The 18,118-nt window shown below is 41.5% G+C and overlaps 2 protein-coding genes across 2 annotated transcripts; both read right to left on the bottom strand.

The window, feature by feature from the left end:
• Positions 1 to 21: 21 nt before the first annotated feature.
• LOC132263494 (putative gustatory receptor 2a) lies at positions 22 to 753 on the bottom strand. The gene is made up of 2 exons (XM_059763277.1): positions 193 to 753; positions 22 to 126 (listed from the first exon to the last, which is right to left on the bottom strand). The coding sequence occupies exons 1-2, from the start codon at positions 751 to 753 to the stop codon at positions 22 to 24; spliced, it is 666 nt and encodes a 221-aa protein (XP_059619260.1).
• Positions 754 to 1,692: 939 nt separating this feature from the next.
• LOC132263490 (uncharacterized) lies at positions 1,693 to 16,413 on the bottom strand. The gene is made up of 8 exons (XM_059763272.1): positions 16,238 to 16,413; positions 12,737 to 12,875; positions 11,250 to 11,416; positions 5,957 to 6,014; positions 5,476 to 5,913; positions 5,055 to 5,420; positions 2,573 to 4,995; positions 1,693 to 2,504 (listed from the first exon to the last, which is right to left on the bottom strand). Exons 1-8 carry the CDS (start codon positions 16,411 to 16,413, stop codon positions 2,135 to 2,137), a joined length of 4,137 nt encoding a protein of 1,378 aa, XP_059619255.1. The 3' UTR covers positions 1,693 to 2,134.
• Between the last annotated feature and the right edge of the window lie 1,705 nt (positions 16,414 to 18,118).

The following is an 18,118-nucleotide window of genomic DNA, read 5'->3' as shown; positions in this document are numbered from 1 at the left end:
GTGAATGTTATTGCATTGTATTTAATTAACACTGACATTGTATTTGAGAAAATTGGCTGCATTTTCACTGTTGGAAAGATGAAATTGAATCATCAGCACCAAATACGTCGTCACGGCTGCCACAATCTTAAGAAGAACAAGAGAATAACAGAAAAGTTTAATTAGGTTCAATATGTCTTGAGAGCAACTTACCGAAGTGATTAACTTGGAGTCGAGTTTGAAGAAGCCGCATGCACTGAAATTGACCTCTTTGTGCCAAAGTTGAAAGGAGAAAAGCTGGACAATGTGGAAGATTTCTGGATATTCCACAGCTTCTCGGATGCTCAGAAGAGCGCCTCCAATGGCTTTAGAGGCGTTCCTGGTTGAACTACAAACCATCACATTGGCCAGAATGAGTAAGGCTTGAGTTGAGGTCCAAATTAGAGTGATTGCCATCATTGGTATGTTGAAATTAATGGCTTGAATGGATGTGGCAAAGATGTAATAAAGCTGGACAGTGATAACACCAAAGGCTGCTATGACTGACACGAGAAGATAAGGTCCAAATGCTCTCTGGACATCACAAATCAAATTAACAATGCTGCAGTGAATTCCTCTAAGGCTTTCCAGGTGAGTTCTTAAAATCTGGAATTTTTGTTGCTGATTTGTTAGTCCAATTTTATCCCAACGTGAGAGTTTCTCCAATGATCTGTTCATTATCAAGATCTTCCTCTTGATCAGTCTAATTAGGTTGTAGTACTGAAATTCTTTCATTGTTATAATGAGAATTGGAGTGAAGCAGATGAAAAAATAGCATAGTTGAAGGTTTATCTCGAATCCTTTCACATAAAGTCCACTTATCATAGCACAAAGACACATCGAGACTCCGGCTGGGATGATCAATAAACCTACTAATTGTAGGTAAAGTTCCCTTAAACAGCCGTGGTAAGAAATAGATATTCCCAGAAGACACATTTGTTGATCAATCTTGGCGATTTGCTCAAAGATCTTCACTCCTAAATCTCGATAGTAAATCCCTGTAATTAGTGCCACCATATAAACACAAAAGACGGTGTAAATCTGACCCCAGGACGAGAAATTCGCGATTGAGTTTAATTTCTGCATATCTTTGTGATGATCCTGAAGCTCTGTCAGGGAGATTTTGAAGAGGAGCATGAGAACTATCACCAATATTGACGAATACACTGTAGAAATCGATGATTTTGAAATTCGCGGACCAGTTGGTGACTTCCGAAGTACAAGAGGAGTTAATCCACAAATCCTGGAGATTCTCAAAATGGGACATATCGTTAGATAAATCGAATTTTCACTGTGAACAGGCTCTGCACTCTTCACGTTGTACATCTCCAATGGCTGTTGAAACACTTCTGACCGAGAAATTTTATCTGATAATCGCTTTCACTCTCCTGAATTAAACCGCTCAATCAATATTTATGCAGAGAGATGAGAGAGAATTGAAGAATTCTATTCAGCCACCATTTATCTACGGGTAAAAAGAGAAAAGGGTGTGTTTCCACTCTTCACTGGTATTACGCATTAGGCAAATTAAAAGTAATTTGATCCCTCTAAAACTACGCTTCCCATGAGAGCGTTTTATGACATTTCATTTGCTTCGTCCAGTTTGCACTTCACTTTACGATTAATTGATGTTCATGTGAGTAAATATTTGATAAAATTAGCCTTTATTGCGTTAGATAAGGAATAATACATTTTTTACAAGTTTTACATTATGCTTCCCCGCGTCGAATCACTGGCTGACAACATACACACAAAATTTATGCTCAACAGTTTTCTGTTCATTCAGAAATGGTTAAGAGAAATTAAATCTCTTGGGGTCATGAAAAAATCGCGCACTTTTCCACATGAGAGGAGGAGAAGTAGCTGAGAGAAAAGCTTGCAATTGCAGACAGCGAAGATGTTGTGATGCATTCAACAATATGTTGAATATCCGGAAGGGCACTTGCGCGGGAAGAGAGCGCGCCATTGTGGGCATAAAGTTGATGCCACAGGTGCGAATTCAGCGAAATGCACTAGCGAACAATTGCTCATTTAAATAGTCTATTCCCGCCTCTTTGTCTCCTCCTCTCACTTTCGCCTCGAATGATTCACACTCACGCGCCCACAAGCACTCCCTTCAGCTCTTGATGACACTGTATCCGGAACTGATCACCACATCGCGCGTGTCTGGCGACTCCGCCAGGATCACGTCCGGCTCAACGCGGCTCTCCACGATTTCCGAACCGGCAGACTCCATGGGATCTTGAGTGTCTAGTGAGAAGATTGTCGTGGACTCTTCAATTGAATCCTCATCTGACCCTTCGTCATGATCCATTTGCTGAATGATTCCACTGTCCACAACTGTTGCCTTATCCAGATCATCCGTGGCGGCATTGGCTTCAGCCACGTTTACAAAAGCAGAGGACAATTCTCCGCTCAGACGATTCACTGATCTCGAAGGGATGTCATACATGAAGATCTCCTTGTCCGTGTCGTTTTGAGGATTCCTAGAAAATAGAAATGCATTTAGTAGAAAGTCAAAAAAGGAATGTGCCGAATGATTTCTTTAACTTACTTTGTCACAAGCAGAACTACGCTCTGGAACTCCACATCAGTGGTGGCTTCCTTGTCCAGCCACTTCTTGAAGTTCTCTTGGGAAGGTTTCTTGATCAACTGCTTGAGAGCATCTCCGGCCAAGAATCGCACTTGCTTGGCATCAATCACATCCCTCTCGAAGCGTCCATCCACGGTGTCCTCAACAGTTTGTAGGTTGTCCACAGGCGCCAATACAACAACACTGCTGATTTTCTTGCCCATAAGCTCCTGTGGGATGGGGAAATGAGCTCCGTTGATCTTAAGCGGCAGGTATCTGTTATAGTTGTGATCGCCGATGTCCACCGAGGGCAGAACTGTTGAGTCTTGCTTAATGTATTTGTCAGAGATGGCCTTCTGCGAGGCTGCGTCGAATCTCACGACTCTCAGGTCCACATTCTCCTTGTCTGAGAGCGCCGGAGTCGCTTCGTCTAGCTTCGAACGCTTCTCCTTGTCCGGATTGGCAAACACTTCAACGCGGTTGGAGCTAGAAATTTGAGATGCTCCGCCGGCGTTGAAGAAATTCGCCAGATGCTCTGGCGGGAGATTCTCAAGAGCAGTGTCTCCGATTTTGTCGTAATCGAGAACACTGATGTCGGCATTGTCCAGGATTCCAGAGGAGAGGAGTTGTTCCCGAAGATCATCAGGCACCTCGTCTGGCAGGATAATATTCGGCGGGGGTTTCTTGGTCGTTTTCTGTGTTGTCGAGGACACTTGCTGTGTTGCTTCGGAAGTCCTCGGAGTCGTTGGCTGATAAGTACTGGCAGTGGAGACTGTTGAAGGCCCTGTAGTGCCTCCATTGCGACCGAGAATATTAACTGTTTGGAGCTGATCTTGACCCTGGTCAGAAACTGGTTGTTTGTTGTAGAATCTCTGCTGCTGCTCCTCAAATATGGGAAACACTTCAGAATGGAGTGTAGAGACACTCTGGCCAAGATGTTGCCTCTGATTCTGCGTTGTGGGATGAGAGTTTGGAATGATCTGAGGCTGGAGATTGACCTGGATACTGTTTTGCCTTGGCGGATCCCTCAACAATTGTGAGATCTGTTGCTGAATGTAGGTTTGAGTGGGATTCGGAGTAGTCTGATGGTATGCTTGTGGTTGAGGTGTCACAGGTGGTTGAGGAGTGCCCAAATGTCCAATCTCATTCGCCAGAGGTCCGATGTTGGGTCTCTGATGCGTCTCTTTGGACGGCTGGGAGAAGAATTGCTGCTGCGGCTGCGGCTGCGGCTGGGCGGAGAATTGAGGCTGACTAGAGATGTATTGATTGACTGTTGGCACATGCTCAACGATGTGCTGTTCGTACTTGGCAACTGAGGGTATCAATTCACTCTCAGGTCCCAGATTCTGAATGATTTCCTGATTGTGATGATGATTTTCTTGGAGGCTCTGCTGTACTGGTTCGCGACTGAGATTGGGAGCCTGTTGTTGGACAAGTCCTCCGCCCTGAATGGCTCCTGGAGGCGGTGGCGTGAAGGAAAATTGCTGATTGGACACATGAGAATGATGTTGATGGTTGAATTGCTGAGGAGGCCGGAACTGGGATTGTGACTGCTGAGGCTGACTAAACTGGTGGATTGGGATAGGGATTGGACGCTGTGGCGGAGCATGTGGCCGATACTTCAGGGGCTGGTATTGATGATTCTGGACGGGAGGAGTTTGAGAAGGAGGAGGTGGCGGTCCAGGGAAGCGGATCTGTTGCTGTGATGGCTGAGGAGGAATGTGTTGAGAAGGAACGTGTTGAGAAGGGCCGTGTTGAGAAGGACCGTGTTGAGAAGGAATGTGTTGAGAAGGAACGTGTTGAGATGGAACGTGCTGCGAAACATGGTGCTGTTGAGGCGGGAGTGGTGGTGGAGGTGGATGCTGCTGAGGTGGAGGTTGGAAGAATGTCGGCTGGGATGGTGGTCTCTGGGAATAATGATTGGTAGGAACGGGTCTGAATGGTGGAGGAGGACCAAAAGCCGGTGGCGTGGGCGAGAAATGAGGCGGCGGAGGAGGAGGTCCAGTGTGCCTAGGAGGTTCCTGATGTTCCTGGTAATGCTGATTGTGCTGTCCATGTTGATTATGCTGAATATGTTGATTATGTTGATTATGCTGCGGATGATGTTCCTGATGGCGATGCTGCTCTGGATGAATGTGAGGCTGATAACTATAGCGATGGTGAGTACTGAAGTACTGCGAAGGAGGAGGCCCAGGAGGTCCTGGTGGTCCTGGGGGTCCTGGAGGCCCCGGAGAAGGCTGATGGAAGTTCTGCCCAGAACGGAATTGTTGAGTCGGAGTGTTGGGCAATGGCAGTTGGAGATTCGGACTCACGAGACCCTGATGCAGATTGGGCTGTTGATAGTTGAACTGATCTCCACCGAAGTTACGTCCCTGATGAACAAATCTCTGCCGGAATTCTGTGGCCTAAGAAAAGGTTTAGAATGTTATTGTGTGTGAAAAGTGTAAGATTCTTTTCAACCAACCTGAACATTGGCTTGTTGAGGAGGAAAAGACACTGATCGTGGCAGAGCAATGATGGGCTTCACCACGCTCTCCACTCGTTGTTCCTGGAACTGATGGCCGGCTTGGGACTTGTCTTCAGTGTTGAAACTCACATGGATTCCACTGTTACTATGGAATTTCTCAGAATCCGGATGAATGATCGTCCTGAGAGTTGTGGTCTTTAGTGGAGGAGGCAGGGTGACAATCAGGGGCTCTTCGTGATGGTCTTCCTCCACTTCATCATGGCGCTCCTGATGATAGGCCGTGGGTGATAGAGCTGGAACAGGCTGATCAATGATCACACCTTTATGGCCGTCTTTCTTGTATTTCACATAGAAAACTTGGACCTGAAAATCAACACAATTAACACTGAAATCTATGCTGAAAATCACAATTTCTAACCTGTTCCTTCTTCTTCTTCCGGGGATGAATCACTGGTGGCGGTGCAGGCAACGTCTCATTGCTATCCTTAATGATGATCTCAATTATAGGCTCTGGAGCTTCGATGTACTGCGTGTGTGGAGCATAGGAATGGCTCCCAATGAAATTGCTGCCCTCATTGACGTAGTGCGGCTGGTAGTTGAATGGCACGCTGAAACTCTCCTCGTACTTCCTCTCGTGCGGCGACACTGGGAAAGATCTTACGTCTGGCTGGACACTGCCTGTCCTTCGCTCCAGGATGCGCGGATACGTGAAGAAGGCGGGCGTGAGATCGTCGAAATTGCCGAACTTGTTGAGTGTTCGCTTGTCCCTCAGCTCCTTCCCCGTCCTTCCGCTTTTTGTGACTTCTGTGGCATTCTTCACCTCCTCCGCGACGCTCATCGCCAGCACACCCAAAATCTAGTGGCCAAACGAGCAAATATTTAGTGACTTTCTCTCCAACTGACACACGCTCGGCTTCTGGTGAATCTCTCTTCGTGATCATCAATTCACTTGGGCAGCTATGAAGAGCGCGGTTTGAAGATGTTTTTTGCTCAACCAGAATTGCTCATAAAATAGAGGAGAGGTTGACTCGAAGAGGAAGTTCAACACCTTTTTTTCTAACATTTAGTGTACTCTCCAATTAATATCAATGTCTTCAGGAAGAAGAGGCGAAGGAGAAATTTTAGGGTGTCAAGTTTTACAGTTGTATGAGTTGTATAGAAAGAAAACCGTCAGTTTTGCTTATGTGGATATGAATATATTGCAGTTAGCTAACGAATTAAAAAAAATTTCATATAATATTTCATATTTAATTCTAGTGCCTGGGCTTTCGACGAAACAAACTTCTAAGATAACAATTAGCGATAAAGGCGTGCACATAAAACATCAATAAAAATAAATACCCAAAGCGTTGATAAAGATATACATTCATGAATAAATTGCAATAAATTCTATTTTAAAAAATATTTATTTTAATTTTTTTCCTCCCAAGAAACTTTAATAGCGATTACTGCCTGACATTTTCAAAATATTATCTTTGTCACTATTTCGAAAAGACCCCAATTACAGTTGACTTGCAGTTTTTCCCGTAGTTTTTTAGCTCCTTGAAAGACTTCATGTGCATTTCCTGTGCTCCTTGACAAGTTTTCCTGGTCTTTTTGATCAATTTTGACAAGAACACAACTTGAATAAAAATGACAATTAAACTAGTGCCGCCATTATTCGTCAGCAAAAGGTAAACAGAATAAATGATCGTTAAGAAGATATACACAAGAGTGAATCCGGTAGTGACAAGCCAGGGAAATACTAGGCAGACATTGTCACGAACAGATCCGGCGATTAAGAGTGAAGACGAGACGAACTAAATGAGACATGCAGCAATGAATGCTCCCAGAATAATCTCCCAAGATGTATTGATTCTAAAAGTTTAGGCGCGATCCGTGACTATGTTCAGGAAGAAACTGCCTGCTGACTTTATGTCGCAGAATGCAATTAAGGAAATCACGAGCATGATGACGGAGAATAGGACGCCAATCGATCCCACAATCACTCCTCCAGTTTTAAGGACGAAACAGCAGCACTTCTCTAAAATATGCATGATCGCAAAACTGCCAGTTTTTCTTCTTATTTCGCACCAAGTTTAGTCCACGCCTCTGCACAAAATTTGCAGACTGACAAATCAGAACGAAAGACTTCAATTGTACTTCGTCACACACGTTTAATTCACCTTCTCAATATGATATCTATTGCCACCCCATACATCGGCAGGTATCAGGGCGGCAATTCTTAAGCCATTTCTAGAGCAATAAACTTTGTCAATTCACTTCAATATCACAGAGATACGGAGATAATTCATTCATTATTGCACCAAAATGGTGCCTTTCATGCCATAATATTAACCCGGAATTTTCGAAAGAGTTTATAAACATGTCGCTCTCATAGAGAGACTCTCCAATTGGCCTCAAGTATGAATGTTTGCGAGAGACCAAAGATAAACATCATTATACAATAGTTAATGCAAATGAGCGATGATCTTCATAATTTCTCCAAATAATTGCCATGTTCTCTGCTTGGAAATTTCCCTCCTTTTTTTCAAAGTAAAAAAGACAAAGATGTTTTTGTTGATGGTATCCGCATACGAATCACATTGAGTAATAGCGAGCCAAATTGTCAGAAAAGTGATTCAACAAGCGGATTTCCATATTCTCAAAAGGCGCGCGCGCTTGCGATGCGGAGACATAAATACAAGAAAGACGTACACACAACTACCTGAATTACAACAATTGAAAATATTTCACGTGTATAGAGATGCTCAAGCCGAGATAAGCGCTTAAATGCCTCCATCGCGAGATTACAGAGTTGGAAAGATCGAGATCATCTCACAAGCGTTGCAAGAAGAGGTGAAAAAGTATCCGGCAATTGATTGAGCCTCTCGTTAGATGAGGCATTTTCCCAAAAGTGGAGATGATTAATGTACTTTTCACCCTAATTTTTCCACCAATAATTACATGGATGGCCGTCTGGCATGAGAAAGACGGCGCAATAGAGCTGTTGCTAGTCGTTGTGGGCGGATATTACATAATCCAATATAGTTATTAAAATGCAATGTGGCGGGAGATTAAACACAACGTCTGTGTACTTTACATCTTCTCGCGCTCGAGTGCCGTGTTCTTTTCACTATCGACACAACTCGAGTGATGAATAAAAGAAGAGCAGAAGAGACTTTAATTGTTAATGCGAGTTAAGATTCTCTTGGTAATCTCACAGCAATGACAGCAAAAATTTGAAAGAAATCAAGTGTAACAAAATTTCAATTTTCTTTAAAAGTGTCTAGTCATTTTGCAAGAAAAAGCGAAAATTTATTTGCTAAATGGAATACGAACTCCAACAATTGTCATACTCAATTTCAATTTTTCATTTTTATTTTATTGACTTCCTGGCTCAGTGTCAATAGCCGTGGTTTCTTGATAAACATTGGCACGTTGCCAAGAGCGACGCATTCAGCGATCGAGACGAGTGTCTCTTGGTCAATGAGCGGAGATGCGAAAGGCACACTTTGGATGGTGGCAGTAAATTAAGTGAGAGATCTGGATCAGTGGCCTCACAATTATGCTGGATCGCGCGCATGAATCAATATATGTAACATAACGAGATTAGAGACACTAAAATATCTCACTCTGACATAATCGGACACACTTCACTGGAGCACGCAAGAAGATCAAGTTCATTGCGTGGCGGCAAAAAGAAGCCAATGTACATCTCTTTTATAACATATTACCATCAGATGGGATTGTTTGATCGTGAGGCAATGCATCTCTCCTAAAGATTATAAAGCCACTCTTTGCGCTTCCCCGCTGACCCCAAATTTCTCAAGTCAGTCGAGCGAAAGAGGAAGTTCTCGACCTGAGATAACAGTGTCACTCCCAATATATTGGTGTTTGATGACCGAGGCAAGTTGGCTCGCTGAGGTGTGGATTATTTATGATCCATCCGGAGGTGTCACATGGAAAATTACACACATTTTCACCAGTGTCCGCCGCGCTTTTTGGACCACGATTGGGAGCAAATGAAACACTTTCACCAATTTTGATTTTGTCTCAAATCACCATTCAATTAGCCACCCGAAAGTAATTAGTAAAACGGATTAATTGAAGAAATTGTGATTTCGTCACAGATATGCAGGTTTTCTGTTTGGTTTAAAGAGTGAGGCAAATGAGGTCAAATTGGCGGGCAAAGGCGCCCTTTTGTGGCGTTCTGTCCCTCGGAAATCATCAGCGTGGCAGATCGTGATCATGTGAAGAAGACGCACTGAACAATGGACTTTTGCGCAGCGCGTCTGTGCAATTTTTGCCCATTGACTTCGGAATTGCTTTCACTCCAAATCCGTTGAACCTTCATTCACATACTCTTTGTTGGCACAAAGGAGAGAAGATTCAATGTGTGATGACACTTTGCACTTCATGAGGAGTTTCAATGAACTATCTGGGCAATTTCACGTAGTTTTTCTTTCGCGTCAATCGCGATCGAGAGTGTAACAATTGGAATTCTTCAATTGTGTGGGAAAATGATGTCATTTTTTCCATCTCACATGGAATTCCAAACATTAATTTTCTCCGTTGACTCAGCATCTTTCAAGCCCTCGTCGATGGAATTCCAGATGCTGTGGTTTGACCATCGGAAATCCAACAAATCATCCACTAATCGTGTGATATGTCTTCATTATCCGGCCGCATTTCACACCCGATCTTGTCTCTCGATTGATGTGCTTTCGGGAGAGAGATTTAATTAGAAGAGAGAGATAACATTCTCGCCGCTCTTTAATCTGTCCACTAATTGTAATCCCAACGATTTGGGACACGGATCAACTTGGGAGCTTAATTGATTGTGTGACGATTTGAAATACAACGTGAAAGGTTTTCCGCAGTATTTTGCCTTAGAATTGTAGAAAGCACTTTCGTGTCTGACCATCTGGAATACGTGTGTCTTTTGTTGCAAGATGTTCTTGCGAATCTCACATAAATGCGACATATACATGCCACAATATTACCACCCTTACCGACAATAGAAAAATTCAAACAAAAGTTTGACCCAGACAATATTTCTTAGTCTAGCATTCTGGAATTTCTATGTTCTCATCCAGAAGACAGAATAAAACCTTTAATTTCAAATCCTCCACTTAGACATTTTGCACCTGACTGTTGACGCCCCCCTCGAAATTTTCACCTTGCTTGGCGCAGTGTCGACTGAATTTTTACGGGTGTTGAGATCTCTTGTGCGTTATCGCACCATTAAAATCGTACACCTTTGCGCCGTTTGACTCTCTTTCTCTCCCTTCTTGATGAAAATATAAAAGAAGTGACTCAAAGTCGTGAAAAGATATTTAATACCGCCGAAAATGAAGCGAGATAGCCCAGAAAAAGTGGACGGTCCACTTTTTCCCGGGCGAAGAGACAAACCGCTCGCGCGAAGGTGGAGAATAAGAGAGAGATGAGCAATAATATTAAAACAAATATGAGAAAATGATAATTTCTCTGGGATAATCAAACACGAGGAAGAAGGTGAGAAGAACTGGAGAGGTATTTTCTGTTTGCCGTTGGGGTCGAAGAAAGGGAAAATTAGGTGCGTGACCGACTTGTTCAGGTTCTCATCATCATTGGGAAAGAAGTATGATGAAAAATATATGCGTCTTGAATCCATCGATTGAGCTTGATTTCACATTTTTTCGGATGCTCGCTGGCGGACAATTTGCATGATTGATTGGGTGACGAAATGATGTCCCAAATAGTGTATCCGGATGCACTGCTCGCGCAGATTCTGCACTTTTGGCGGAAAGATGTGAAGATGCACGATGGATGGAATGTTGAGACTTGTGTTGGGGAAATAAATGGCAAAGGTCGTGCGCAGTATGAGAAAGAAGCCGAAGAGATTTCACTGCCAGAGACAACCACGAAAATCCACCAACTTTCATGTGATACTCACAATTAGCATAAGTCGCATTGTTGGACTTTCTCATTCAGCGTCTGCCAGTGACTTCGTGAGTTATCCTTTCATGAACGAGATCACACGGATCGCGCGATCAACACTTTAGTTTTCGACACTTCTTCCTTTCGCCTCTGTGCTGATGATAATCCTCATGGAAAATTCACTGAAATCCAATCTTTGTCACGCGATTTTCCACACACTAAAGTCTCTCAAAGACTAAATCACTCTGAGCAGAAGATCAGCCACGATCGTTCGATGATCGCCACTGTTACTTGAATGGCGAGAGCAAGAAGCGTCCACCGAGCTTCACCTTCGATGCAACACTGCCGAAGACGTTGCTCATCTTGGTCTTCCGTGTCTCCGCATCAAAATTCGACCCCTCTCCGCGGTCTCCCCATCCGCAAAACGCCACAGTCTCACCGTTCCCTCGACGCGATCGCTGAATTTTTTCACACAACAATAGTGCGACCCCATCGCGAGAGAAAGGTATAAGAAAAACTCCAACACATACGCACAACATGTTGGTAACTTTTACTCTTCGCTTGTGCGAAGATGCTTCTTCCTCAATTGATTTTGCCTCTTTTTTCAATTGACCATCGCCAGCAATATTTGCCTTTTATTAATGTTTACTGTAAATGAAATTTAAGGCTCTTGCTGGGTATTTAATTTCTATTTCCACACGCTCATCTTTTTGGTGCATCTTCAATTTTTGATATTTTCACTTGGCGAAGAGAAACTCTGTCAGACGTCGTTAGATATCAAAGAAAGACACTGGCAAATATTTTGCCAAGGATCAGGCTTTAGAGTAAAAGTTGTTTTGAGCTGACAGAAGCTGCAGACATTTGAATTTATCATCCAACAACATGTGTTGTGGGAGAGTGAAGAATTTGCAATGGGAAATCTGCGATACATGAGCAAAATTTGGGTTTAAGTTTTGTCTTGGCAAAAATAGTGTTTGTAGTGTGAGAAATGTGACAAATTTTGACATTTAGCACAATTTTTAAGCTTCAATGTATATACTTTTAAATGAGACAAATATGTATTATTGCAATATTTCGAGTTGATTTAAAATTTTTAATGCATTTCTCAACGCTAATTTTATCGCTTATGTGTCATATCAATGAAAAACAAAATGCAAAATTTACGTATGTGGTGCATACTGTGTAACACACAAGTTCAATAAAATGTAATGAAAATACACAAGATAAAGTAATCCATCAAAACTGCTTAAGTAAAGATCGTCTATGCATTGAAATAATAAATTAATAAATAAATAATCAATTCATCAGCCTAAGCTTGTTCTTTCATTTGGTAAAAGTTGGTCTGTAAAGTTCAAATAATAAACTCATTCATTCTATCTTCTTGGTTCTCTTCAAGTCATCATTTTTCAAGCGCGTCTTATACAATTCTCATGTCTTGTTCGTCATTTTCAAATGTGATACAGTGAAGAAAAATTCATTGAGATTAATGCTCCTCAATTGGGCCTTAAATGGTTTCGTGAGAAACTTCTGTCCATTGAGTGATCGCTTCAGGAAAATCGCGCGTAAAATATTCACTTAGGATACTTAAGATGGATGGAAAAGGTAGCTTCTAATTTGATTTTAATTGACTCAAGATAGACAATTGAAGTGCAAATTTGTGCTGAAAAACATTCCTCAAGTCACTAATTTGGGTTTTCTTTTTTGTCTCGATGGATTTTTTCTCCTTCGTCTGCATAAAATATAAAAGTGAAATGCGTATTTTTTTTTTGATTGTTCACATGCGGAGTCAATGGTGAATCTTCACTGTCCCTTTTCCGAATAGACAGTCTCTCATGGCAGGTGAGTTTGACACCGCCCAGTTTGGGATCAATGTCACGATCACGCATCGTTCCGCCATTCATGCTGATGATGTGGGGCCTTTTTGGGACTCCGAACACAATGAAATAATGGCGCAAAATTGGACAAAAGTGAAGGTGAATTTCGATGAAAGGCAAATTGGGAAAAATCTCTTCGCATCACTCGTCCGCCCGCAATAAAATGTGAGGGGAATTATCATTAGATGTGGTTATTAATAAAAGTGAACAGATTTTTTCATCAAGCGTGATCATATGAAATATCAAGAGAAATGTGTCTTGACACCTCTTTCAAAATTACGCTGGGTCAATTTTTGAAAGTTAATTCAGTCACGCGCTCGCTAGAGGGCGGACAAAATAAAATGCATCTAAGGCAATATGGCCGCTTGCAAGATGTGTTAGTGAATTTACAGAAATTTCCACATGATCACGAAGTTGCTGGGCATTTTGGTGTCATCCTCTTTTGATGAACTCACCTCTGCCTCGTGAAAGTGATCTTGTGGTTTTTACACGTACCGCAAAGTTGATCTTCGTGCTTTTAATCACTGCTTGAGCGTTATAGCGAAGATCACCATCAATTGAGAAGTTGCCTGTCCAATTAATTATTTAACTCTCATCGTGAATCTCTGCCTCGGCTCTCCACCCACTAAAACTCATCTTCGCGCAATGGCCAAAATTGAGGCACATTCTCACGATCGCTCGTGCTCAAATTTACTTTCTCCGATGGATTAATTTGTATTACATGTTTGTCTCATAGGACAAGCCAGATCATTTCCGTTTTCCTCCACAATTAATGTGATGGCGAGTCAATGAAATTCTTTGCATACAAAGACAACACGAGACATTTGACATGGTTCGCGAAGCAACGGGAAAGAAGACGACAAGGAAGTCAATCAAGAGATCTTCACATTGAAATCTCTTCTGAGAGTGTGTCCATCGACTTGAAAAACCAGTAGATTTTAAGGAGGTTAGTGGCCCACAAATCGCGCTCGCGCCAAAAACCCAGCCAATTATTGACTTCCAACAAAAAATCCGCCAAATTTCATCACTGAGCATCACCACGTAGTCTTTAGCCAAATTGATCGCGCACGATTTTTCGTGAATGACCATAGAGATCTTTAATTGATGAATAGGCCTACATTCAAGGATTTAAAGCAACTATCCTCAATTGCATATCTTTCACCAAGTCGATAAGCTCTCAATAAAACACTTTTCCTCGTTAATTTGAAGGTGTGGGATTAATTAAAAGGCTGGAAATTAAATTGAGAGCAATTAGTAATATGGATATGATTTGGAGAGTGAATTTTACAGTGTTTGTTTAAAATGTAAGTGAAAGGTTTTATGTTCGCACAAAGTATAAATTGAATATAATCATATAAAAATGGATTTGTCAGTTTTCTCTAATCGCATTGTCAAGATGAAAGCTGTTTTACATGAATACTTTGCGAGTGATCTGCTCGGACATACCAAATAGAAACTCCACCCACTCAAATGCCCCGCCCTGATATTCGCATTTTCCATAAAAGCCAAGAAAAGATTAAGTAATTCATGACTATGAAATATAAAAAGTGAGAATCTTCGACAAGAGCTCATCTTTTCTCCGACTGAGAAGTGATCATCATAAATTATCAATTTATTTCACAATCATCAGTCGTTCTCGTGAAGAAAGAACACGTGATAATAAATGGAGCTTCATTCACTCAATGAAATACGTTTTTTTCTCCTGGTTCACATCAAGTTAAATTTCTTCTCCCATATTCGAGGAATCTCGTTCGTTCACGGAGATAAATGGCATTGAAATGAGAATTCCTAACAGCGCACGATCTCATAAATAGTATTAAATTTGTAATTTATCGGCGTCCACCTTACCAAGGGAATCAATGATTGAAAAACAGTGGTTCTCCGGAACGAAGATGCACAAGATCGATGAAAGTCAACAATAATGTAATTATTATTCATTGCATGGTGAGAGCTAATATTTTGACATTGAATATACATTACGATTTATTGATTGAACTTCTCTTCTGGCGCTGGGATCGTAAATGTAATCCGCCTCCAGACGGAAATCTCTGCTTCAATTCAAGAAACGTGATCGCAAGTCAATAATTCCATGATCTCAATTCTTGATTTTGAGTTGATTTTTGCGAAATTGAGACAATTTTGATTGCTGAGCAATTTCATGGAATCTCCAGCCGGAATTCACGTAAAATTCCGATAAATTTTCAACACACCATTTTACATTCACAATTGTTGGCACTCGGCATTTTTCTGTGAGTGGAATTTTGATATTAAAATAGCGGCGATTGAGCAAAAAAGTGACAACTTTCACCGTCGCGTCAACAAGTACTTTTAATGCTCGACAATGATCTCAAGTGATCGCCAATAAAAGTGGTGTACGCGATGGCATATAAAATATTACTTTTCCCAAACACACGTTCCGGAAAAACTAATGCCGTCACGAAGAGACTTTAAAGAGATTTATCATTATCATTTAAGAACACTCAATCATAAGAAGTACTACTTTTTTATTTCATAAAACTAGACTTGACGATTGTAGTTAAATTCTCTTCAAAGACTAATCAATAAAGATGCTGCCAAATAAATTTTTATAGTTAGAAAATTCATGTATGGACTGAAATATGTCGATCTCTCTTACATTTTTTGAGAAGAAATTTGTCATTGAAGATTCATTTGCAGAGAAATACACATATAACTACTTGTCCGTGGGTTAATTGTAAGATTTATGATCCGAACAACACATATTAAAGAGTGACAAAAAATCACAATTAAATTGAGACTCTCTTTTTATTCAGTTTCACTCGAAAATTTGCTCATAAAACCCATTTCACGCTCTTTTGCTGGCGGATCAATTTGAAACGGTCCTCATGTTGAAATCCACTCATTTTGAGTACTTGAAAATTGTGAATTGATCAACATTGAATTGCAGTGGCGCTCATCAACGGAATTGCGTGAGTTTTGTCCAGAAAATTCACGCGCTGGCTGACTTAACAATTGAGAAAGAGGCCGAAGATGGTCAATTAAAATTGCTAAATTCCCACCATTCGCGAGAAAGAGAGAGAGAGAGAGAGAGAGAGAAATTTGTATTAGAGATGTATTAATTTCTCACAATCACCAATTTCATAAGCGAGGCGACAGGACAAGGCGTATAAATTTAACTGCTGAGGAATGAGATCAGAATTATGCAATGATGCAGACATTCTCCGCTGGAGATTCTCTTGGACATTCATGTGCTATTTTATTTATTACCTAATGCCAATTACTGGAGATCCGTGGAATGAAAGGCACATGCACAGAAGTTTGTGGCGGGTCTTCTAATTGATTTTGAGCTGTGGAACAACAAATTGCCTCTCTGGCAATTACTCGAGATCACCTTTTTTTCTCATCACCTGTGCGCGCACCTCTTACAAATGACTTTCACTCGTTCGCACAGTGTCGATCTGCTTTTCCTCCTCCGCGTCGATTTCAGCTACTGGAAACTCCCACACGGCAAATTGCAGGTGATCCTCATCAATCTGCAAATGCCAGTGGCCACAGATCTCCTGAGGAATCGCCTGGGAAGATCGTTGAGTTTCCGCGCTCATTTCCAATGCAAAATCACGCGATAGAGAAGTGAGATAACAGCTGCGGCTTTACCTTCCCATCAACTTCTATTACGTTGAACTCTCGACCGAATAAAAGATGTCCATCTTATGTAAAATAAGAGACGAGCAATTTTTCACCATTTCAATCATCCGATTAAATAATTGCCTGCGTCTTTTGTGACTCTCTCGGCAAGAGACATTCTTTTTTCGCCAACAAAAGAGGCGCCCATTAAATGTGTGGCATTTTTACTGCGTCAATTTCTTTATGGCTCATCGTGACAAAGTCTCTGTGTCTTGAGAAATTTCGTCACTCGTCGTATAAATCACTTGGGAATCTGCAATGTGAGACTATGGGAAGGTGTGAATATCATAATAAATCATGGTAATTGCATATTTTACACAATTTCATGTCTATCTAGATATGATCTCAAATTATTTGGTGGCAGAGAAGAGCAAATTTTTGGAGGCCAATGAATTGAATTGGTTTCAACGTGAACATTATTTCAAATTAGTTTTAAAAAGACTTTTTGACTAATAAATCAATTAATCTCTGACTGACAAATTCTCTATACAAATTATTTCAGTGGTAAAATGCTAGAAAAATTGAAATTCAATAAACTCTGTAAAACCTTCGGCAAAAGTGAGCTTTTCGTGCAGAACACCTACTTGAAAACCCGCCCAAAAATCGAAACGTTCCTGATGTATGCCAAAGTGGAGCTCATGCCGCCCACACGGGAAGATCTTCCGGCGATCAGGGAAAACTGTCGGCGCCTCTTCTGCCGCTCCCTTCACGGCTCCTGGCGGCACGTGACCGTCCGCGAGGCCTGGCTCAACGCTCTCGTGACCACAGAAGTGATCCTCTGGTTCTTCGTCGGGGAGTGCATTGGCAAAAGACACCTCGTAGGTTACAATGTCTGAAATCCATTGATCATGATTTCTCTTAACGTTTGAAATGAAATCTCACCTCTCACGCGCAATAAAATGGGTGTTTACCGAAAATTGAGTGCAAAATGTTACTATTTTACTACTATTATTATAACCGTCATTTTAGCTAGTCTTCCTCTATGATTATAATGTGTTTTCAAGCTAAAAGGTTGTTTAGGCGTAATTTGAGCGCGATTTCGATGTTCTACGCCACTGCCAAGATCGCAGGTGATCGTCTTTAATGAAGAGTATGCCTGAATATTCAAACCGGATGTCTTCCCGCTCAAGAGATCCAATTTCGCGATTCTCTGCGATGGCAAGAGAACACGCAAAGGTGTAGAAATGTCAGGAAGTGCAGGTGAGATCTTCATTAGCGTTTCAAACTGCCACGATCATAGTCATCGATCAACGCGAGCGCGGGTGATCGTTAAGAGCATAGCTTCATCGCGATAAAGTGGTTAGTGAGATGAATTTTGCAGTCCGCCAATGTAGAGACGCCTTAATTAGGGAAAGATTGTAATTTTTCAATTAAATGAAGCCACACTATTAATTGATTACTGCATCAAGATTGGTGATTATGGCTTTTCATCAAAATATTGCACAATCTTTTTGCTTACATTAAATCATCGGATTTCTATGAATTTTCACTTTTTTCAATCTCCGTCACGCGCACATCTCAATCCCTCTTCATGGTCCCAATCAATGATCAACAACTCTTGATCCATCGGCTCGAGAAGCTTAAGAAAGTCTCTGCGCAATGACGGCGAAGGAAAAGTCTTCA

This window comes from Phlebotomus argentipes, unplaced genomic scaffold, assembly GCF_947086385.1.
Source record: "Phlebotomus argentipes unplaced genomic scaffold, Phlebotomus argentipes genome assembly contig_15, whole genome shotgun sequence".
NCBI lineage: Eukaryota > Metazoa > Arthropoda > Insecta > Diptera > Psychodidae > Phlebotomus > Phlebotomus argentipes.
Note: the sequence above shows the minus strand (reverse complement) of the source record. Positions and strands in the feature narration are given on the sequence as shown.

Bases quoted from the DNA above. Each gene is read 5' to 3' on its own strand.
- LOC132263494 (XM_059763277.1), bottom strand. From the start codon at position 753: ATGAAAGAATTTCAGTACTACAACCTAATTAGACTGATCAAGAGGAAG. The intron at 127-192 runs GTAAGTTGCTCT...GTTCTTCTTAAG, and splicing joins ACTCCAAGTTAATCACTTCG to ATTGTGGCAGCCGTGACGAC.
- LOC132263490 (XM_059763272.1), bottom strand. From the start codon at position 16,413: ATGAGCGCGGAAACTCAACGATCTTCCCAGGCGATTCCTCAGGAGATC. The intron at 4,996-5,054 runs GTTGGTTGAAAA...ACCTTTTCTTAG, and splicing joins CTCAACAAGCCAATGTTCAG to GCCACAGAATTCCGGCAGAG. The intron at 2,505-2,572 runs GTAAGTTAAAGA...TCTATTTTCTAG, and splicing joins GTAGTTCTGCTTGTGACAAA to GAATCCTCAAAACGACACGG.